The sequence below is a fragment of the Ranitomeya imitator genome, chromosome 5 (assembly GCF_032444005.1).
Source record: "Ranitomeya imitator isolate aRanImi1 chromosome 5, aRanImi1.pri, whole genome shotgun sequence".
Lineage (NCBI taxonomy): Eukaryota > Metazoa > Chordata > Amphibia > Anura > Dendrobatidae > Ranitomeya > Ranitomeya imitator.
In genome coordinates, this window is record NC_091286.1 from 37285218 (window position 1) to 37309066 (window position 23849).

General features: G+C 43.1%; 2 protein-coding genes across 2 annotated transcripts in view; both read right to left on the reverse strand.

Moving 5' to 3' along the window:
* SERTAD4 (SERTA domain containing 4) overlaps positions 1 to 23849 on the reverse strand; it is a 371017-nt gene that overhangs the window by 221666 nt on the left and 125502 nt on the right. The gene's annotated exons all lie outside the window — the stretch shown is intronic.
* SYT14 (synaptotagmin 14) overlaps positions 1 to 23849 on the reverse strand; it is a 169142-nt gene that overhangs the window by 118047 nt on the left and 27246 nt on the right. Inside the window, exon 2 of the mRNA XM_069768562.1 lies at positions 23540 to 23587. Within this exon, the coding sequence (XP_069624663.1) occupies positions 23540 to 23587 (48 nt within the window). The remainder of the gene's footprint in view (positions 1 to 23539; positions 23588 to 23849) is intronic.

Consider the following 23849-nt stretch of genomic DNA (forward strand, 5'->3'; position numbering starts at 1 on the left):
TTGACTGTTTACCATTGTATAGGTAGAAATCAATAGTGTCTCCTCCTGTTGGAACTCTGTTTTTTTTAATCTCTTGTATTTTAATTGTTTCAATACAATATATTTTCTATTATAAATGGATCTCTTCCTTTTATTCAGGTATTATTGAGACCGGGGTTCGGACTAGTGCTCTCAGAAGAGGTAGCAAATACCTGGTGACAGATTCCCTTTAAGATAGTGGATGACTTGTTTTCATCAGACAACCATTTAAAGTAAACATTACGATTGTATTTTTGCACCTGTCTGTGTGTATATAATCTTAATATTCCACAATGATCAAGTCTGAACACTAGTACAAACGCTTTCATTAATAAAATTCAGCATGTCATAGAGACAGTCAGAGGGTCACTGATCACCCCACTCACCCCCCATACAGTCTGTTTACCGCTTTCCTAATGGGTCATATGAATCGGAGCATTGCCCCTTAATGTAGGCGAACAAAGAAAGGGTTAACTGACCTAAGGTTCTCCTTCCTTTAATGGAATCCAACCAAAAATAGAAGCCTTTTTTTTTTTACTTTTTTACGCCCCTTTTTAATTCTAAAATTCCCCTTTAATAAATAATCTCTGACACTTTTGAGGTCAGGGTTGTGGAATAAGCGAAGGGAGCCTCAATAAAGAAGTACAGCAGTCTCTTACCTGCGCGTTTCAGAGCTTTGATGATACAATGACGCCTGGTACCGAAAGCCGCTGTCATATACCAAAAACCGTGATATAAAAAGCACAAAGGTCATTTCAGCTATCACAAGTAACATCCTTTGACCACGGCGATGCCCGGCGATTCCTTTGTGACCATATGGCTACCTGCCTATATGTCACTGAAGCGTAAATTATTGATTTCATTGCTGCAATCCTATCTGACTGATGTACAAATAAGGAAGTCACGTGAGAAGCCGGGACAGCGTTACATGCCGCCTGCTCCTCATTGTCTTATGCTGTATTTTTCGCAGTTTGTCTTCCCAGCTTTGTATAGTTTACAGCTGTAATATGGGGTGCGAAGAAAGCTGATGCCAAAAAAATAACAAATAAAATATATCGTGTATATATAAAGTAGATTTCATCTACGCCAGTGAATAGATCCTTTCCCACCAATTGAAGATTTGTGTGTTCCGAATTCCGAATATTTACTAATTCAAGTAAAAATGGTCTCTTAAAGAGGCACTAACACTATACTGTAAAGTCCTGATATCGTACATAGAAGTGCCTAGAGGAAATCGAGCTGGGTGACATGAGTTGGGAAGTATGGGAACAGGGATTCTCCTGGACATCATGCATAAATGCCAACTTTTCCAGGACTTTTCAGTAAGCCGCAGGAAAAAAAGGAGACTAACCGGTCTCCCGAAAGAGTTGGCCATTTTCTGGAAGCCTCCCCAAAAACTCTCGGGAAGCAGCTATTCTAGAAGGTATGGAAAATGAGAAGAGTGAAGGGGGTAAGGAACAGGAGTGAAAGGGGTGCAAAGAGCTGTGGAGAGATTGAGGAAGAGGTGTTGACGGGGCAAGGAAAAAGAGTAAGGGGGTGAGGAAGAGGCGTGGAGAGGTGAGGAAGAGGAGTAAAGGGGGCGCAAAGAGCTGTGAGAGATCGAGGAAGAGGTGTTGATGGGGCAAGGAAAAAGAGTAAGGTGGTGAGGAAGAGGCGTGGAGGGGCGAGGAAAAGGAGTAAAGGGGGCGCAAAGAGCTGTGGAGAGATCGAGGAAAAGGTGTTGAGGAGGCAAGGAAAAAGTGTGAGGGGGTGAGGAAGAGGCATGGAGGGGGTCGAGGAAAAAGCATAAGGTGGTGAGGAAGAGGCATGGAGGGGGTGAGGAAGAGGTTTGGAGGGGCGAGGAAGAGGAGTGAAGGGGGCTGCAAAGAGATGTGGAGAGATCGAGGAATGGGTGTTGAGAGGATGAAAAAAGCAAAAGGGGTGAGGAAGAGTGTTATGACCTGGTGGTCAGGACAATAATGGACCTGGTGGTTAAGAGCACACGGAATGACCTGATAGTTACTGATAATAAAGGACGAGCTCTGGGACGTGGAAACTCTGCTGACCGCAATCCCTAATCCTATCACACACACTAGAAATAGCCGTGGATTGCGCCTAACGCTCCCTATGCAACTCGGCACAGCCTAAGGAACTAGCTAGCCCTGAAGATAGAAAAATAAAGCCTACCTTGCCTCAGAGAAATTCCCCAAAGGAAAAGGCAGCCCCCCACATATAATGACTGTGAGTAAAGATGAAAATACAAACACAGAGATTAAATAGATTTAGCAAAGTGAGGCCCGACTTACTGAACAGACTGAGGATAGGAAAGGTAGCTTTGCGGTCAGCACAAAAACCTACAAAAAGACCACGCAGAGGGCGCAAAAAGACCCTCCGCACCGACTCACGGTGCGGAGGCGCTCCCTCTGCGTCCCAGAGCTTCCAGCAAGCAAGCCAACAATAAAAATAGCAAGCTGGACAGAAAAATAGCAAACCAAAGAAAATACAAGCAGGAACTTAGCTTCTGCTGGGAAGACAGGTCACAAGAACGATCCAGGAGTGAACAAGACCAATACTGGAACATTGACAGGTGGCATGGAGCAAAGATCTAAGTGGAGTTAAATAGAGCAGCCAGCTAACGAATTAACCTCGTCACCTGTGGAAGGAAACTCAGAAACACCCACCAGAGGAAGTCCATGGACAGAACCAGCCGAAGTACCATTCATGACCACAGGAGGGAGCCCGACAACAGAATTCACAACAGAAGAGGCATGGAGGGGCGAGGAAGATGCATAGAGTGAGCGAGGAAGAGACATGGAGGCGGCGAAGAAGAGGTGTTTTGGAGTCGAGGAAGAGGAGGGAAGTGGCGAAAAAGATGTGTGAAGGGGGTGAGGAACAGGCATCGAAGGGCGAGAAACAGAAAGGAAGCCGAAGAAGCGTGAAGGGGTGAGGTAGATACATGGAGAGGTCAAGGAAGAGAGTGAAGGAGGCAGAAAGAATCGTTGAGGTGCGAGGAAAGGGCAAGCAGGGGGCGAGGAAGAGGTATGAAAGGAGCAAGTAAAATGCATGGAGGGGCAAGGAAGATGTGTGGAGGGGTATGTCACAAGAAAAGGGCATAGTTACATAAACAAAAAATATTTTGCCAGAGGACCATGGCTATTGTTCTCCTGTAAGGGTATTTCCAAAAGTACCGTAGTCAAGTATGACTTCATACCACTTACACAACCTCAGATGGTCTCTGTGGGCCTTCCATTAACCATCAACAACCTACATACCAGAAAAAAGGGAACAATAGCTCAGGTATATCAAAATCATATACTGTATATTATAATAATAACCATACGTAAATTACAGAAAAACTACAAAAAAGAGAGAAAGGTGGGCAAACTAAATCTAACAGCTCTATAAGACATGAACACAGAAAATGTAACTCCTCCATGTGACTTCGTAATGCGTTTTTACATCATTAACAACCATGTATTGAAATACACCTAAGAAAGAATCAAATGTCTTCAATAATATGTAAAGTATATGTGAAACATGTATACTTTTCACATTATTGAATATATTTGTTTTTTTTTGTTTATTTTGTTTTTTTTGGGGGGGGAGGGGGGTGCACACTGTATTCCAGTGTATGGTTGTTAATTACATAAAACACCTGTAGTGACATAGTGGGTTGTGTAGGGGTTACGTTTTCTGTGTACATTCTTAGTATCATATTGCTTTTTTGTGGATTTTACACTATGATTAATACTAATCATATGAGTTTGATATATCGTAGTGGCTAATGCACTTTTTTTTCCCCAAGTATGACTTACTGTCAGTATGGCAGTATTCTACAGTCAGCCTACCTGATGACAGGGAACATTACATAACATACATGTATTTAGAATAGGATATAAAATACCGTAAGACCCTCTGGACCCTACTCCTATTACCTCTTTCTTAGAACAGAAGGGCTTTTACTAACTTGTTCCTTTCTTGAAGGTGGACGGAGAGATAAGGTATGTAGATCACTGTCCTTTTGATGGATAAATACTTTACTGAATGAGGTCTTTAAGATTTATTTATTTACATTAATGGGTCTTCTCATCTTTATAATTGGGTATTATCGGATAGTGCTTGTAAATACAAACAATTTTGCAATTTACTGCATATTAAAATTCTCAACCGCTCTTCAGATATTAACACTTTTCTTTTGTTTACAACTCGCTGCCTTGGAGACCGACCACCACTGCTAGACAGCAGAACATACACATTGCTTGCAAGCTATTTTCTATTGCGCACGTAAGCAAGGTTTTGAAGCTGGAAAGGGTCGCTGGAAAATGCTTTTTACCTCTTAATCCCACCAGCTCCAACGCAGTGCTTAAAAGCCAGACAGCAGTAGTGGTCGGTCTCCTAGCCAACGAGCTGTAAATAAAAGTGATAATATCTCAAGACCAGCTGCAAATTTTAAAAAGCCCTAAATTGCAAAAGTGCACGTTTTTGCAAGCACTATCCAACAATACTCAACTATAAATAAGCGAATAACTATAAAAACAACTTTCTCATCACTGATGATGTACCATGTTGATCAGAGCCTGTTACAAATACAGCTCTGGGAAAAATTAAGAGACCACCACATCAAAACCCTGTCATGGGCAGCCCAATCTCCAGACCTGAACCCCATTGAAAACCTCTGGAATGTAATCAGGAGGATGATGGATAGTCACAAGCCATCAAACAAAGAACTGCTTACATTTTTGCGCCAGGAGCAGTGTGAAAGACCGGTGGAAAGCTGCCAAGACACATGAAAGCTGTGATTAAAAATCATGGTTATTCCACAAAACATTGATTTCTGAACTCTTCCTGAGTTAAAACATAAGTATTGTTGTTTCTAAATGATTATGATTTTTTTTTTTTGCATTAATGGAGGTCTGAAATCACTGTTTTTTTTAAATTTTGACCATTTCTCATTTTCAGAAAAAAATACCAAATTTATTGCTTGTAAATTCGGAGACATGTTGTCAGAAGTTAATAGAATAAAAGAACAATTAACCATATTTTTTCGGACTATCAGACGCACTTTTTTCCAAAACATTTTTTTGGGAAAATGGGGATGCGTCTTACATTCGGAATATACTTACAATTACCGTGGTGGTGGTCCCGGTCCGACGCTGCAGCCTCCCTTCCCAGGCTGGTGCGGCTCTCTGTTGCGGCGGTGGCCTGTGGGGTGGTGGTGGCGGTGCTCTGTGGGACGGGGGTGCCTGTGGTCTGGGGGGTGGCGGGGCTTCTCCAGCATTTCGTGAATGCCCGGAGGCCCGCGCAGACCCATTCCTGCGATGCGGTGGCCTCCTGGAAAATGGCCCTTGGAGGAGGCGCATGCTCAAATTCAGATCTCGGCAACCGAGATCTGAATCTGAGCAAATTCAGATCTCGGCAACCGAGATCTGAATCTGAGCATGCGCTGCCCCCGGCGGCCATTTTCCTGCCCCACAGACCACTGCCACTGCCGCCCCATCCCACAGAGAGCCGCCACCACCGCCCAACAGGCCACTGCAGCCCCACAGGCCACCGCAGCCCCACAGGCCACCGCAGCCCTACAGAGCACCGCAGCCCCACAGGCCACCGCAGCCCCACAGAGCAGCACCACCGCACCAGCCTGGGATGGGATTTCCCAGAGGCCACGGCACCAGCCTGGACCACCGAACAACCCCTGTGACCACTCCTCCACCTGTGCCGAAAACCCTCCCCGGTAAGCTGAATTCGGACTGTAAGACGGACCCCCATTTGACACATTTTTTTCTCCCTTTTTTCCTTCTGAAAATTTGGGGTGCGTCTTATGGTCCGATGCGTCTTATAGTCTGAAAAATACGATGCGTTTTACTCAAAAATATACTTATAAAGAGAAAAATCAGACAAACTGAACATTTTGCAGTGGTCTCTTAATTTTTGCCAGAGCTGTATATTTACAGGCAGATATCCCTTGCACATGCACATCCCCATATAGTAGGCACATAATTAGCAACACATTACCCATTTACTTCACCAACAAAGACTTCTAGACGCACATAAAAGATGCAATCATATTTATACTTGATGATCTATCCATAGGATAAGTAATTGATATCAGAACGGTGGGGTTACGACACCACCACCATTACATCTTTGAAGTTGCCAGTGTGAGTACACGGAACAGTAGGAGCTGAGTACCCAGGAACGACCACTATACAGTGCACGGAGCTGTGCTGATGCAGCCTTGCACACTGTGTACTTCCAGAGAGTTGATCAGTGGGATTACGGATTGTTAAAACCCCACTGATAATAATCTTAAATAATAATATTTATTTTTTTATAGCGCTAACATATTCCGCAGCGCTTTACAGTTTGCACAAATTATCACCGCTGTCCCCAATGGGGCTCACAGTCTAAATTCCCTATCAGTATGGCTTTGGAATGTGGGAGGAAACCGGAGAACCCAAAGGAAACCCACGCAAACACGGGGAGAACATACAAACTCCTTGCAGATGTTGTCCTTGGTGGGATTTGAACCCAGGACTCCAGCGCTGCAAGGTTGCAGTGCTAACCACTGAGCCACCGTGCTGCCCACTGATGTGTTGTTATTAATTCTTAAAGGGGTTTTCCAGTTTATAAAAAAAAAAAAAAAAAACAGTTCCCTGGCTGCACTAAAAAAAAAACTTATTTTTTACGTATTCTCCCCAGGTCCAGCACTGAGTCTCTGCCACTACAACCAGTGTGGGTTATTGTCTGCAGAAATCACGTTGACAGTGCTGCAGACAATCGGAGCAGTGGCAATGACTCGAAGCTGGACTCGGGGAGGGTGAAAACCCCTTTAAAGAGGTAGTTTGGAATTTTATGGAATGTGCCTAACGGCAGACCATGTGATAACATAAAATATCTCACCTTTCCATTCTCCAGTGGTCACCGCCGATCCTACAGTTGCTCATGTGTCACAGATCATTCACAAGACAACTGCAGCACATCATTCATCGTCACATCCCATACATGCCCGCATCACCCTCGAGACCAGTGATTAGCTGCAGCGGTCACATGAACTGTGTGCCTAACCTCATCGCTGCAGGATTGGCAGGGAGTACAGGAGTTACAGCTCCAGAACAACGTAGGGTTAGAAAGTTGAGTTTTGATTACTTATTGTCACTTGACATGTGTCTCCATCTAATATATAAAGCTGAATGTGTGTGTATGTCCGGGATTGGCATCTGCACCATCGCAGCTACAGCCACAAAATTTTGCAGTCACACGTCTAGACCCGAGAGCGTCATAGGCTATGTTGTGAGGCAAAATTTTAACCCCGCGCGTTCCAATTCAGCAAACAATTTTGCCCCTATCTACATAATGGGGAAAAAGTGAAAGGAAAAGTGTTGGAGGCAAATTGACAGCTGCCAGATGTGAACAAGGGGGACTTAAAGAGTGAGAGCGATGGCGCCAAAGAGTATATACCGTACAGTTGCTAAGGTGGGGCCCCGACATGGGATACTCACCACACACGGGGATATGAACACACACACAAAATGCGCCACACACTACCACGTGCTTGAACACATATACCACCCTCAGCACACATTTCACCACACATACACCAACCTCGCCACATAAAAGTCGAAACACAAAAGTCGCCGCTCAAAACTCGCCACGCGCAAAACTCGCCACATGCAAAACTCACCTCCTGGAAAACTAGGCTCACGCAAAACTAGCCACACGTGCAAAACTCACCTCATGGAAAACTTGCCACACACAAAACTTGCACACGCGGAAAAATTGCCACATGCACAAAAGTTGCAACACATGCAAAAGTTGCCTCACACAAAACTTGCACATACTCGAAACGCACCACACATAAAAGTCGCCACGGGCAAAACTCGCCATGCGCAAAACTTGCTGCACACAACTTGCTACACTAACCTGTCACATGCAACTCAACACACAAAAAGTTGCTACACGCATGTTGCCACACAAAACTCATCTCACAAAAGTCGCTACATGCATGTCGCCACATGCAACTCAACACACACAACTTGACACATGAAACTCGCCCTAAAACACACACAAGTCTGGTATTATCCTTCAAAAATAAAAATCTGATTAATAAGCAGACAAACTACAACAAATGTACCATATAGGAAATACGGCAGCTGTCAGTCACATGACCTGTCTATTATGTGTATGTGTGAGCTAATATATACTGCCAGGGGGAGGGCTTCCTGTTGGCTGGGGATTTATCAGGCTGCCAATTTAGCTTACAAATACTGAGGTAAAAATACTGACCAAATAACGTGTGAACGAGGTCTAATACAGGAGAAAATGACATAGATATATACTATATACAGGAGGAGATGACATACAGGTATATACTATATACAGGAGCAGATGACCTACAGGTATATACTATATACAGGAGGAGATGTCATACAGGTATATACTATATACAGGAGAAGATGACACACAGGTATATACTATATACAGGAGCAGATGACCTACAGGTATATACTATATACAGGAGATGACATACAGGTATATACTATATACAGGAGGAGATGACACACAGGTATATACTATATACAGGGGAGATGACACAGATATATACTATATACAGGAGAAAATGACATACAGATATATACTATGTACAGGGGAGATAACACACAGGTATATACTATATACAGGAGAGATGACACAGGTATATACTATATACAGGAGGAGATGACATACAGGTATATACTATATACAGGAGCAGATGACCTACAGGTATATACAATATACAGTAGGAGATGACATACAGGTATATGCTATATATAGGAGGAGATGACATACAGCTATATACTATATACAGGAGAAGATGACACACAGATATATACTATATACAGGGGAGATGACACACAGGCATATACTATATACAGGGCAGGAGGAGATGACATACAGGTATATACTATATATAGGAGGAGATGACATATAGGTATATACTATATACAGGGGAGATGACACACAGCAAGTATATACTATATACAGGGGAGATGACATACAGGTACATACTATATACAGGAGATGACATACAGGTGTATACTATATATAAGGGAGATGACAAACATGTATATACTGAGGTGAAAATGAAAAGGTGTGAGTGCAAAATGAGAGGAGTGAGGGAAAATAGTGGAGTGATCGGAAAATGACAGATGTGAGGTCGAAATGACAAGTGTTAGGGGGGAATGAGAGGAGTGAGGGGGAAAATAAAAGGTGTGAGGGGGAAAATAAGAGGTGTTAGGGAGAAAATGAGAGCTGTGAGAGGGTAAATGAAAGATGTGATGGGGAAAATGAGAGGCGTGATGGGAAAATAAGAGACGTGAGGTGCTATAACTAACCACAGATATTCACTATGCCCAGGCAACGCCGGGCTCTTCAGCTAGTATATATATATATATATATATATATATATGCATATATATATATATATATATATATATATATATACTAGCTGAAGAGCCCGGCGTTGCCTGGGCATAGTAAATATCTGTGGTTAGTTATAGCACCTCACGTCTCTTATTTTCCCATCACGCCTCTCATTTTATATATATACAGGTTTTTCCCCCCTGCATATATATATATATATATATATATATATATATATATATATATATATATATATATATATATATATACAGGGGGGAAAAACCTGTCAGTGAATGGGAACACAACAGGAAGAATGGGGAGAAGAAATGCTGCAGCGCTTCAGAGTAAAACTTATGGAATAACAGAGCTAGACCTTATTTATGTAACAGATTGCTTTAAGGTCCCTTTAACAAGCCCATTACAAAGTGTAAGAGCAAATTTGGCCAAAACCAGCAATTTGAATGGGACTGACAAACTACCTTATGTATATATGGGTCCGCTAATGAGACGATGTTGGAATAAGGATCAGGCATACTGAATTTTAATATGCCTGATCCTTTGTTCTTAAGGTCGACAAGTTGACAAAGGTGTCTGTCAGCACAAAATAACTACTGAAAACTAAACACTTGGAACATTCTTAGGCCATGTGCCCACATTGTGGATTTGTGTGCGGATTTTTCCACACCGTTTTTTTTTAAATCCGCACTGCGTTTTACTTGCAGATTTACCGCGGGTTTCCTGCGTTTTTTGTGCGGATTCCCCCTGCGGTTTTACGCCTGCGGATTCCTATTGTGGAGCATGTGTAAACCGCTGTGGAATCCGCACAAAGAATTGACATGCTGCGTTTCCACGCGGTATTTTCCACAGCATGTGCACTGCGGATTTTGTTTTCCATAGGTTTACATGGTACTGTACAACGCATGGAAAACTGCTGCGAATCCGCAGCGTCAAATCCGCAATGTGTGCACATAGCCGTAGCATGGCCTTTGCTCATTCGCATACACTTTTTACATCAATCTTTCTTGGTTGAAATCTCTGGCTTTAGAGAAGACAGAGGATGGCGGAGAAAGATGGAAAATAAGTAGCTCCCCCCCCCCCGATGAGCCGTTATCGGTGGCGGCAGCCGCTGGCCAGAAGGCCACCTTCTGACAGTGACCACCGCAGGGTACTGCACATCCGCCTCCTACTGATTTTCAGTACCAAGCCCCGGTCGCTCCGCTTCTCGCCAGAGATAGCAGTCGATCAGCAGTGGTGCCAGGCCGAACCCCAACACCGCGGTGGATCAGCTGTGGTGCCGGGGTCCGAGGATAGGTCATCGATGAAAATGTAGTGGACAACCTTTTTAACCCCCAGAACCTAATACCCTATTAGCTGTCAAATAGGGTAGGAGACGGACCAATTAATGCCTGGCAGACAGTGCACAAGTCGTTGCTGACCAATGAGCCCCAAAGGTCTCCTCTCTTAGAATTTTCCCTTTAAGGCTTAAAGGGAACCTGTCACTCGATTCATGCTGCCAAAACTACGGGCAGTATGAAACAGAGTCTTCCTACATGACTGCAGCCAGGTATGTTTTGCTCTGAAACACTCCGGAAATTCAGAGAAAACATAATTTGAACAGCCAGACCAGGATTAGTTACAAAGACCTGCCTAGTGCCGCGACACCCCTGGCCGGCTCCTCCCTGCACCCCTCTAGTTGATTGACAGGTCTCTCCCATGTGTGTAAATAGAGACCTGTGACTTGTGACTGATGTGTTACTCTGTAATATCTGATATTCTTTGTACATGTCCCTTCTGGATTGTAAATTGGTGGGGCAATATAAATAACATTATTGTTACTATTATAACATTTTACATGGGAATATGTGAGCAGGTTTCTCCTATGTAATCTGAGAGCAGCATAATATAGAGATATAGACCCTGATTCCAGTGATCTGTCACTTATTGGGCTGCTTGCTACAGTTTTGATAAAATCCCTTGTTTTCTTTGCTGCAGATCTACCAATGCTGAGCTCTGTATAGCCCCGCCCACACCTCTGATTGGCAGATATATCAATGCTGAGCTCTGTATAGCCCCGCCCACACCCCTGATTGGCTGCTTTCTGTGTACTCTGTGCAGTGCCAGAAATCTACCAATCAGTGGTGGAGCTGGGGTTACACCGAGCAGGAGGACTACATGGCATGACACAACTAGTCCTTTAGTGATAATCTCCTGCTGATAAAACTCTGATTTTATTGAAACTACAAAAAGCAGCCCAGTAAGTGATATATTGCTGGAATCAGCATTTCTACCTCTACATTATGCTGCTCTTAAGATTAAAGAGCAAACACTGGTGACAGAGTTCCCTTTAGGAGTCTGGTAGGCAGAGTTTAGGACAATAGACAATCTGTGCCTATAGGCTCTGGAGATGTAAACGCTCTACTGAATATTGAAATTGTTTATTCTTTACAATGTCCTTAGTAATGTATGATATGATATTAACAAAGAACACAAAAATATCTTCATATCTGAAGATTCTGCACCACAGGGAATAACACAGCAGTTAAATAATACATCTATACCATATAATAGTGAGCCGAGGTAAGGCAGCGCAGGCCTTATAATGACGGTGTATGTCCTGGTAACACCAAAACACCAAGTGCGCCTGGTCTTCACAACACTTGATCCATAAATGTAACTTGACAGCGGGAGCTACAGATATCTGAACCTGTAAGTATCCTCCGCTTTTCTAATGTAATTACCTAAAGGAGCATCCAATTCATTGTGGTCTAAGCTAGTCATCTGTCAATTATCACTGCAATAAAGAACAGATAAATGACTGCCTCCTACTAATAGGTTTAAAGACCTGTAGAATCGTGTTTAAAAAAAAAAGAAGAAGAATATACGTGCTGGATCCAAAGCTTCCACATTTGGTGGAGGTTACGGGCAAATTTACAAATGGTTCTCTTTTTTTTTTTTTTAAATCAAGCTTCCTTTTATCCATATAGCATGGCTGCTGAAATAAATGACGGTATGTACCCCTTCCACATTACACATACAGGAGCTTTTATGACATCCCAACCTAGCGGGTCGCTTTGCAGCTATAACAGCTTCCACTCTTTTAGAAAAGCTTTGGCTTGTGTCTGTCATGATTTTTACCCATTCATCGAGAAAAGCATTTGTGATGTCAGACGCTGATGTTGGACGAGAAGACCTGGCTCACAATCTATCTCTACAGTGTGTCTGTAAAGTCATGGTGCACTTTTGGCGCCCTTTCTCTGGCTCAATCATATCAGACCTGTTCATGAGGAGAGAAGAACCAATCAAACAACACAAACTCATTTAAGCTGTTGCTGAGCCCCCAGTTAGAGTAACCCCTTAGAAACTGAACTCTGATTAATACACTGCCAGGTCGGTGACATCATGCACCCTCTATTGTTTGGATGTGTGTAAGGCAACAAATGGAGCTCACATCGAACTGCACTGAATAGGTATGAAACTGGGAGAGTTTTTCTTTTATTTGGAGCAGATTTTACATTTCTATCGTCTATGGTTGCTTTCCAGTAACTAGTCAAAAGTGCACCATGACTTTACGGACACACTGTATTCTAGTTCATCCCAAAGGTTTTCGATGAGGTTGAGGTCAGGGATCTGTCAAGTTCTTCCACTCCAAACTCCCACCAACTATGTTTTTATAGACTTTGCATTGTGCACTGGGGCACAGTCATACTGAAACAAAAAAAGGCTTTCCCCAAACTGTTCCCACTAAGTTGAAAGATAGAACTATCCAAAAGGGGTCCTTGCTGCCGCACAGTGATTACCTGTCCAGGTTTGTGTGCACTTGGATTTCATACCTTAAGTATTCTTCCTTACTGACTATCGATATGATGGTATGATGGGTTGGTTATTTTACACAGCACTATATAAAGGGCACATTTACTACCAATTATTATGAAATATCCTATTTAATATTTATTGCACAGCACCTTACTTATTAATCGTGTATATGTTCATTTAATAACTGTCTGTCACTTAATTATATTTATCTATATCATTCTACCCCTTTTTTGAACATGATGAGGATATGTTATCTATATATTGCTATGTAACCCATATATACTTTAATATTAGTATCAGTAAAACCGTATCATTAATTGTCAGGATTACCTATATGTTCAATGCTATCAATAAATATTATGCATTTTATTTGGGCTCAGCACTTCTATTTTCTGTGTAGGTTTTTCTTTTATGTCTTCACAAAGTCCCTATAAGTCTGCATATGTTGCGTGTGTTCGAATAAGACACAATGTGGAATCCTTCAGATAAAACGTTTGGGTGCCCCCTGTAGCAAAGTCAGATAGCCTAGGGTTAAATCCTAGCTAAACAGGTTCTGAATAGGTGAACCTGGCTAGCTCTGCCTATAACCAGGCTAGGTGTTCACCTTAGTCAGCCAGCTGGGGGAAGCTGATCAGAGTGGATCGTATTGGGGCAGGAGAGAGGACAAACCAGAATTTCTCTCTGAGAAAAGACTGCTCAGGCCGTGTGCGCCATACTCCAAGAATCACTGGCTACTATAGATGATAGCTGTTTTGTTTGACCGGACTGGGACTAGCTCAGCCCTGTATGAGTAGCCAGGGCATCAGGACAAGGCTAGGGATTTATGTTTATGGTTTTGTTTTCGGTGCTGTGCAACCTGTGGAAATAAATGAGACAATGAATCCAGTGCGTGTGTGAACACTAACTACTGCTGAGGGTGACTCCCCTACACTCCACAAAAATTCACAGGTGCGTGAAGCTACATTATGGGCCTATACCAGAATATAGGTGTCATATCATAGAATAATAAAATAAGGATCCGTAATAAGACTGGTTGGATGAAACATTGGATGTGTGTATTAAAGAAGTTGTCCGCTAATTGGACAACTTCTTGTCATAGCCCTCGTTTGTCAACCCCTTCTTGATCAAAATGTCTGGCCCCCATAAAATAATAAAACATATACTCTCCTCCCGTGCCGGCGCCGTTCCTGCAGTGTCGGCACTTGCGTTCCGGGGGCTCCTGAATGATTGTTGTGACAGACTCCAATTATCGCTGGAGTCACCATCCCCGCCTTCGGACAAATCGAAGAGGAAGTCCAGGCTGTCGCTGATCTCAGACTTCCTTTTCCTGCTCAATTCAACAGGAAGTGGGAACAGTGACCCCAGCGCTGATTGGGCGCCGGTGTCACAACAACCACTCAGGAGCCCTGGTACCGCGAGTGCCGACACCGCAGGAACGGCGCCGGCACGGGAGGTAAGTATAGGTTTTATTATTTTATGGGGGCCAGACATTTTGATCAAGAAGGGGTTGTCCTAGTAGTGGACAATCTCTTTAACTCTTGAATGTCAATCGGAAAGTTCTGTAATTTTGTGCACAATGACCAGGAAAAATTCAGCCGTCAAGGCCGTAGGGTACTAAGGTCCTCACGGAAATGTACCCTAAAATGCTTCAACAAGTACAGACTAACATAAGAATGCTCTATATAAGCGTAAAGTTGCCTTTACGAGCATATTTTCCATCTTTGTGTCTTATCTGAAACTTTATTGGCACGGTGACTTTGCCCAGATCTTCACAGAGTGGCTTTATTAAACTGACTTCTCCGGAACAGATGGCTTGTTGTACCGTACTTGTGATCACGATTAATTTTAGCATGACTTGTTTACTGATGCTCGCTGTTCCTGATGCTAAAAATCTGTTTCTTTGAGTCGACAGGAGTTTCTACGTCGTATAGCAGCCTCGGAAAATGCACAAAGAAGGTTATCGAAAACCTGTAGAAGATGGTCGCTTAACCTGCAACCCCCCAAAAATATAGCGTTGGTGTCTAAGAGTGTATCCAATGGGTTGTCTTATGGAGACAACGCATCTCTATAAGTCACAGTATGGAATAAGGATGCCATAAAGCAAGGTCTTTCTCTAATAGATCCTTTCTAGCTGCTATATAATACACTGCCTTTCTATTCACACAGACTTGTTTGCAGTCCCACCTACTCAGGCAGTAGGACACTAGACACTAGATACAAACAGGTGGAAGAGCGTAGGAACAAGAAAGTCTGTTATCTGCATACACATTAGATGTTTTCTTAAAAACGAATGACTAATAAATTAATTTATATTTCCAACATGGAAGTAACTACCGGTGTAGGGTCCCGATAGCTGTGACGTGCACCTCCCGAAAGAGAGGAGATGGACTTAATGATCGTAGTGAATAATAGTTGGGAAGAGTGGAAGGGGCAATGGAGGAGGATTGTATGTCGAGAACCAAAATAATAGAGCATTTTCTAACCTAATCATGGTAGGGTGGGATCCTATTCCTAATTTTGTTGAAATTGAACATGCCCGATCCTTTTTTTTCCCCTGACAAATCAGAAAGCTCCCATATACATAAAGCAGTTGGGTTTAGCCAAATTTGCTCTTTTGCTTGCGAAAATCTGTATTTTTATCCTTTTCTGTTTCCCATTGATCCTTGATCTTCTGGATATTGACCATCCTTCCAACCCTGGTTTAGTCCACTGATTCACCTGTCCTCTACATCTATGAGATTTACTACTTATGAGTATTCTAGGCAAAACTTAAAGACTTTTTTGACCCCACAATTTAATGCTATTAGTACCAATCCCTGTAGATGAATCTGATTGGTGTTTTCGAAGGAATAAACTATATTGAATATTGATATATTAATAAGTAAAAACACAATTACTGGTGGTGAGAAACCAATACTGGTTAAAAAATACATAAGAGGAGATTTTCTATGAAAAGGTATTGGAGACAGAGGGGTCTATATGGAAACAAAGGGGTCTATATACCGTTCGTGCACATGGGCTGACTGCGTGGTTTTCGAGATTTTGCCCTTCGTCAGTACAGAGAGTTTTAGTTGGCGAAGACCCCTGAAGTGAAAGACTATTTCTGTAAGAAAAAAAAAAATCGATAAGATCTTACTAGATCTAATATCCACGTGATAAAAAAACAACAAATTGCTCTTTAGATAATACACAAAAAAATGACTACAAAAGCAATGTATTTTGGAAATGAGCCAACTCCAGTAGGTGTCACAGCCTCATTGATCGTAGAAAGGCACAAAAATGGTTTATATTACTAAGTGATGAGTGGGGATTTACATGTATTATTATTATTATTTAGATTGTGAGCCCCATCGGGGACAGCGATGATAATGTGTGCAAACTGTAAAGCGCTGCGTAATATGTTAGCGCTATATAAAAATAAAGATTATTATTATTATTATTAGACTCGATGCTGCAAATAATGGTAATTGGGAGTTAGGGTCCGACAGCTGTGGTATATAAGAGAACAGCTTGGGTTCTTACCTTCACTTTTTACAGACAGAAGCAGATTTGCATAAAAGGCACGTGCGAGCCTTGTCATTACGAAGAAAAAAAAAAAAGAAAACGTTCTGTGCCACATGCTGTAGCGCTAACCCACCGATCACACTGGTCCAAATCCATAAATGAGAGCACCTCTGGAAACAGCTTTAAAAGTATCCAAAGGGGAAGGAAAGGATGCTTCTACTATAACTATTGCATTACCATTAACCCAATAGTGATGGTAATGAACAAGACTGGCCGTACATAGGAGGGCCCGAAGTGCTCGGGGATGACGATTTGGGTACCAGATTACGAAGCAATTTAAAAAAAAAACTATTGACTTCTACGGAAGAGCGTTGTGCTCACGCTTTGCGCCCCGTGCAGACATCACGGCACAGAGAGGGTGAGAAGCTTAGCTCTCCACATCAATCTACTATGTGAAAATTGTGATTATGTGTTATCTGAACATTCAGCGTCTCCCATTCACACACCACCTCCTCACCTCGCCCCCTATCTGTCGGAGTCCTGCAAGGTTCAGTTCTAGGACCCCTGCTCTTCTCCATTTACACTTTTGGCCTGGGACAGCTCATAGAATCTCACGGTTTTCAGTATCATCTCTATGCTGACGACACACAGATCTACATCTCTGGACCAGATATCACCACCCTACTAACCAGAATCCCACAATGTCTGTCCACTATTTCATCCTTCTTCTCCGCTAGATTTCTAAAACTTAACATGGAGAAAACAGAATTCATTGTCTTTCCCCCATCTCACGCGACCCCCCCAACAAACCTATCCATTACAGTAAACGGCTGCCCACTCTACCCCAGTCCCACAAGCTCGCTGTCTCTGGGTAATCCTTGACGCTGATCTCTCCTTCAAACCGCATATCCAAGCCCTTTCCACTTCCTGCCGCCTTCAACTCAAAAAAATGTCACGGATCCGTACATTCCTAAACCAAGAATCTGCAAAAACCCTAGTCCATGCCCTCATCATCTCCCGCCTTGACTACTGCAACCTCCTGCTCTGTGGCCTCCGCTCTAACACTCTCGCACCCCTCCAATCTATTCTAAACTCTGCTGCCCGACTAATCCACCTGTTCCCCCGCTATTCCCTGTCAATCCCTTCACTGGCTCCCCATTACCCAGAGACTCCAGTACAAAACCATGACATACTGTACAAAGCCATCCACAACCTGTCTCCTCCATACATCTGTGACCTCGTCTGCCGGTACTTACCTACACGCAACCTCCGATCCTCACAAGATCTCCTTCTCTACTCCCCTTTTGTCTCCTCTTCCCACAATCGTATACAAGATTCGTATCACCCCTACTCTGGAACCCTCTACCACAACACATCAGACTCTCGCCTACCATCGATACCTTCAAAAAGAACCTGAAGACCCACCTCTTCCAACAAGCCTACAACCTGCAGTAACCACCGATCGACCAAACCACTGCACGACCAGCTCTACCCTCGCCTACTGTATTCTCACCCATCCCTTGTAGATTGTGAGCCCTCGCAGGCAGTGTCCTCTCTCCTCCTGTACCAGTTATGACTTGTATTGTTTAAGATTATTGTACTTGTTTTTATTATGTATACCCCTCCTCACATGTAAAGCGCCATGGAATAAATGTCGCTATAACAATAAATAATATCTGCCTCCTGCTTTATATTAGGGCTTATTGCAATCCTGCCTGTGATGGGAATAATAAAGTTATTTGCAGAGTTTTTCAAGGAATTTTTAGTGCTGAAACTGTGTGGAAATTCTCTAAATCCTTCTGAAGAATGTAAATCTCTTCAAAATCTTGGATGTCCTGCTCAGTTTCTGCTCTGTAAACTCTGCAACTTTATAATTTACCTATTAAAAATCTTTCCTGTTCTCGAATTTTTAACTCTATGGTATTCTGCTCATTGCCTAGGTTACCGGCCACCTCCTGTATTCTATCAGTGATGGCAGGTTTCCTAGGCAAGGAGCTCGCACTTGCAAGCTCTTTGCTTCATCCAGTGCCCCTCCAACACTTGCAAAGTATGACCATTGGAGAACGCAGCGTTTCTTCAATGGCACATCAGTCCCGGCAAGCAGGAGGCAGGGGAGCGGTGTGCTCCTGAAGAAAAGAAAATGTGACAACCCCTTTGATGTGAGTGGTTAGCGTGAAAACTGCAATAAAAAATTTAAAAAGCAACTAGAAAAAATATTTAAAAAAAAAAGATAGAAACATAAAACAATAGGTCACTTCTTGATGACATATTCCCTACGGATACAGATACAGGTTTTTAGTTACGGTAAAGAGTCGGACAATTTCTTATAATGTTACTGAAAAAAATAAAAAAAATTCTGTAATATATTCCACATGTCAAATGAATGAGATTTGGTTGGTTCGTCAAGGTTGGAAGAACACGGAGATCTTTTATGTTTAGTTGCGGTGTTACGCATCATATGGTCTCTTTATAATCCTCCGCTTCATTACACAGAGCAGAATGTTATACTCAGCTTTTATCAAAGGCTGCAAACCACTCCCTGAAAGGCAGCGAGAGCAGTCCACTCCATTAAGCACAATGCAAAGAAAAGCTCAGCCGGCGGGGGGACGAGAGCACACATTTTACGAGCAATAGGAGATCTTCAAGCATACAATACATAATTAGTTACAAAGGAAAAACTTTATCCAAAAACTGCGGTAACCTGGTGTTTTTCTCCTTTGAAATAAATTTGCTCTGTGCATGACCTAAGAGGAAGGAGAACATCTACCTGCTGGATAAAATATCATACCCCCTCCCCAAAATACTTCCTACTAGTTGTGCCAGAATTAGGTACAACTATCCCTATACGTGACACCTGATAGTTAGGCAGATGGGGTAGCACGGTGGCGCAGTGGTTAGCACTGCAGCCTTGCAGCGCTGGAGTCATGGGTTCTAATCCCACCCAGGACAACATCTGCAAAGAGTTTGTATGTTCTCTCCGTGTTTGCGTGGGTTTCCTCCGGGTTCTCCGGTTTCCTCCCACATTCCAAAGACATACTGATAGGGAATTTAGATTGTGAGCCCCATTGGGGACAGCGATGATAATGTGTTCAAACTGTAAAGCACTGCGGAATATGTTAGCGCTATATAAAAATAAAGATTTATTATTTATTATTATTTATTATTATCAATTCATGGGACTGCGGTCCATCGCCCAGGACAGTGCTCTGTGACCACTGGACAGGAGCTCTGCAAGTCTTTTACTTGTGTTGGGTTGATTAAACAGGCTTGTGTGACATCATCTATGCACCACGCTGCAATGATGACGTGGTACCAGCCCTAGCTAATCAAAAGCCACGCCAGGGATTCCGGAAAGCAAGAGATTCTCAATCCTCCCATTCGGCAGCCAGAAACTAGTGACCTGCCAGATGGACTGGAGTCCCACGAAACGATCCACCTAGAGTCCCGTCAATCGATCCACCTAGAGTCCCATCAATCGATCCACCTAGAGTCCTGTCAATCGATACACCTAGAGTCCCATCAATCAATCCACCTAGAGTCCCATCAATCGAACCACCTAGAGTCCCGTTAATTGATCCACCTAGAGTCCCATCAATCGAGCCACCTAGAGTCCCGTCAATCGATCCACCTAAAGTCCCGTCAACCGATCCACCTAGAGCCCGGTCAATCAAACCACCTAGAGTCCCGTTAATTGATCCACCTAGAGTCCCGTCAATCGATACACCTAGATTTCCATCAATCAATCCACCTAGAGTTCCGTCAATCGATCCACCTAGAGTCCCGTCAATCGAACCACCTAGAGTCCCGTCAATCGATGCACCTAGAGTCTCATCAATCGATCTACCTAGAGTCCCGTCAATCGAACCACCTAGAGTCCTGTCAATCGATGCACCTAGAGTCCCGTCAATCAATCCACCTAAAATCCCGTCAATCGATCCACCTAGAGTCACGTCAATCGATGCACCTAGAGTCTCATCAATCGATCTACCTAGAGTCCCGTCAATCGATCCACCTAGAGTCCCGTCAATCAATCCACCTAAAATCCCGTCAATCGATCCACCTAGAGTCCCGTCAATCGATCCACCTAGAGTCCCGTCAATCAATCCACCTAGAGTCCCGTCAATCGATCCACCTAGAGTCCCGTCAATCGAACCACCTAGAGTGCCGTTAATTGATTCACCTAGAGTCCCGTCAATCGATGCACCCTGAGTCCCATCAATCAATCCTCCTAGAGTCCCGTTAATCGATCCACCTAGAGTCCCGTCAATCAATCCACCTAGAGTCCCGTCAATCGATCCACCTAGAGTCCCTTCAATTGATCCACCTAGAGTCCCGTCAATCAATCCACCTAGAGTTCTGCGAAGCGATCCGCCTAGAGTCCCATCAATCGATCCACCTCCACCTAGAGTCCAGTAAATGGATCATCCCAACTCTAGTGACAATGTAACCTGATGACTTCTTAGTCTCCGTTTATGATATTAGCATCTTCCGGCCAAGGCCAATTTTCATTTTTGATTTTTGCTTCCCTTCTTCTAAAAGTAATAATTGCTTTCATTAGTACTATTTTGAGGTGCATGTAATGCTTTGATTTTATTGCATTTTGTAGGAAAGTGCGATAACTGAAAAATAGCAATTATGCAGTTTCGATTTTTTTATGCTTTTGGGGGTTTACCGTTTGGGTTAAATAATTTTATAATTTGATGGATCGGATTTTTGCGAACTTAGCAATATTTTAAAAGTTTATTTTTTTATTTTTTCTGTTTATCTTTATATTGTGGAAATAGAGGGGATTCCACCTTTATTTTTTTTAAACTTTTTCTTTATAACATTTAATTGTTTGATTTCTTTTGTTCTACAGTCTGCAATACTTTAGCAGGACCCGATCCTACTGTTTAAGGGTATGTTCCCACACCGCCTAAGGGTATGTTCCCACACCGCCTAAGGGTATGTTCCCACACCGCCTAAGGGTATGTTCCCACACCGCCTAAGGGTATGTTCCCACACCGCCTAAGGGTATGTTCCCATACCGCCTAAGGGTATGTTCCCATACCGACTAAGGGTATGTTCCCATACCGACTAAGGGTATGTTCCCATACCAGCTAAGGGTATGTTCCCATACCGCCTAAGGGTATGTTCCAATACCGCCTAAGGGTATGTTCCAATACCGACTAAGGGTATGTTCCCATACCGACTAAGGGTATGTTCCCACACCGCCTAAGGGTATGTTCCCACACCGCCTAAGGGTATGTTCCCATACCGCCTAAGGGTATGTTCCAATACCGCCTAAGAGTATGTTCCAATACCGCCTAAGGGTATGTTCCCACACCGACTAAGGGTATGTTCCCACACCGCCTAAGGGTATGTTCCCATACCGCCTAAGGGTATGTTCCCATACCGACTAAGGGTATGTTCCCATACCGACTAAGGGTATGTTCCCATACCAGCTAAGGGTATGTTCCCATACCGCCTAAGGGTATGTTCCAATACCGACTAAGGGTATGTTCCAATACCGACTAAGGGTATGTTCCCATACCGACTAAGGGTATGTTCCCACACCGCCTAAGGGTATGTTCCCATACCGCCTAAGGGTATGTTCCCATACCGACTAAGGGTATGTTCCCATACCGACTAAGGGTATGTTCCCATACCGGCTAAGGGTATGTTCCCATACCGCCTAAGGGTATGTTCCAATACCGCCTAAGGGTATGTTCCAATACCGACTAAGGGTATGTTCCCATACCGACTAAGGGTATGCTCCCACACCGCCTAAGGGTATGTTCCCACACCGCCTAAGGGTATGTTCCCATACCGCCTAAGGGTATGTTCCAATACCGCCTAAGGGTATGTTCCAATACCGCCTAAGGGTATGTTCCCACACCGACTAAGGGTATGTTCCCATACCGACTAAGGGTATGTTCCCACACCGCCTAAGGGTATGTTCCCATACCGCCTAAGGGTATGTTCCCATACCGCCTAAGGGTATGTTTCCATACCGACTAAGGGTATGTTTCCATACCGACTAAGGGTATGTTCCCATACCGCCTAAGGGTATGTTTCCATACCGACTAAGGGTATGTTCCAATACCGCCTAAGGGTATGTTTCCATACCGACTAAGGGTATGTTCCAATACCGCCTAAGGGTATGTTCCCATGGTCTGTATATGTAATAGAACTTTTTTTGTGTGCAGAAAATCCGATGTTTACTCCCAAAATCTCAACCACACGATGATAATAAAATCTCTGGTGTCAAATGACCAATAATACAGATTTCAAATCCACAAAAAGTCAATTTATGCTTCTGATATTGCAGATTTAATGATTTGTAAAGGCAGAAACATGGGTAAACTGTGAATTTTGCAGAGGAAAAAAATGTCACTGGAATAATGCAAAGAATGTATATACACCTGCTCTACCCCTGCTCCAGCGCTGGCGGCTCTGGTGGTGTCCACAAAGACAGGAGGCAATGATATCCCATTCTTTAGTCACTTGACTGCTCTGGCCTGTGATTGGCTGCACTGGATAATTTCCTGTTCCTGTCACCTGACCGCTGCAGACAATCACAGGCCTGGTCACCAGAGACCACCGGAGAGGCCTGTGCTAGAGTCACAGGAGGTTAGAAGCCAGCGAGTATACATTCTTTAATTCCGTTTCTTTCCTTCTTAACATTTATTTTTATAGGTAAGACATTCCCTTTATAGCAATATATAGAAAACACAAATTTAGAAAAAAAAAAACAACCCAAAGAGGAGCCAAAATGTGAGGAAAAAGCAAGGAAAGTACGTTATCTCTGGCTTTTGTATCCATATGTCAAAATGTGAACACTTACCTTTTCTAATACAGATTAGTTCGTGGACTCCACAAGTTCTTTCCCCACCTGCAAAATTGAGACACAAAAAAAAAAAATCGATTTAGTGCGTTTTGTATTTATTATTATTATTATTATTATTATTATTTATTATTATTATAGCGCCATTCATTCCATGGCGCTTTACATGTGAGGAGGGGTATACATAATAAAACAAGTACAATAATCTTGAACAATACAAGTCATAACTGGTACAGGAGGAGAGAGGACCCTGCCCGCGAGGGCTCACAATCTACAAGGGATGGGTGAGAATACAGTAGGTGAGGGTAGA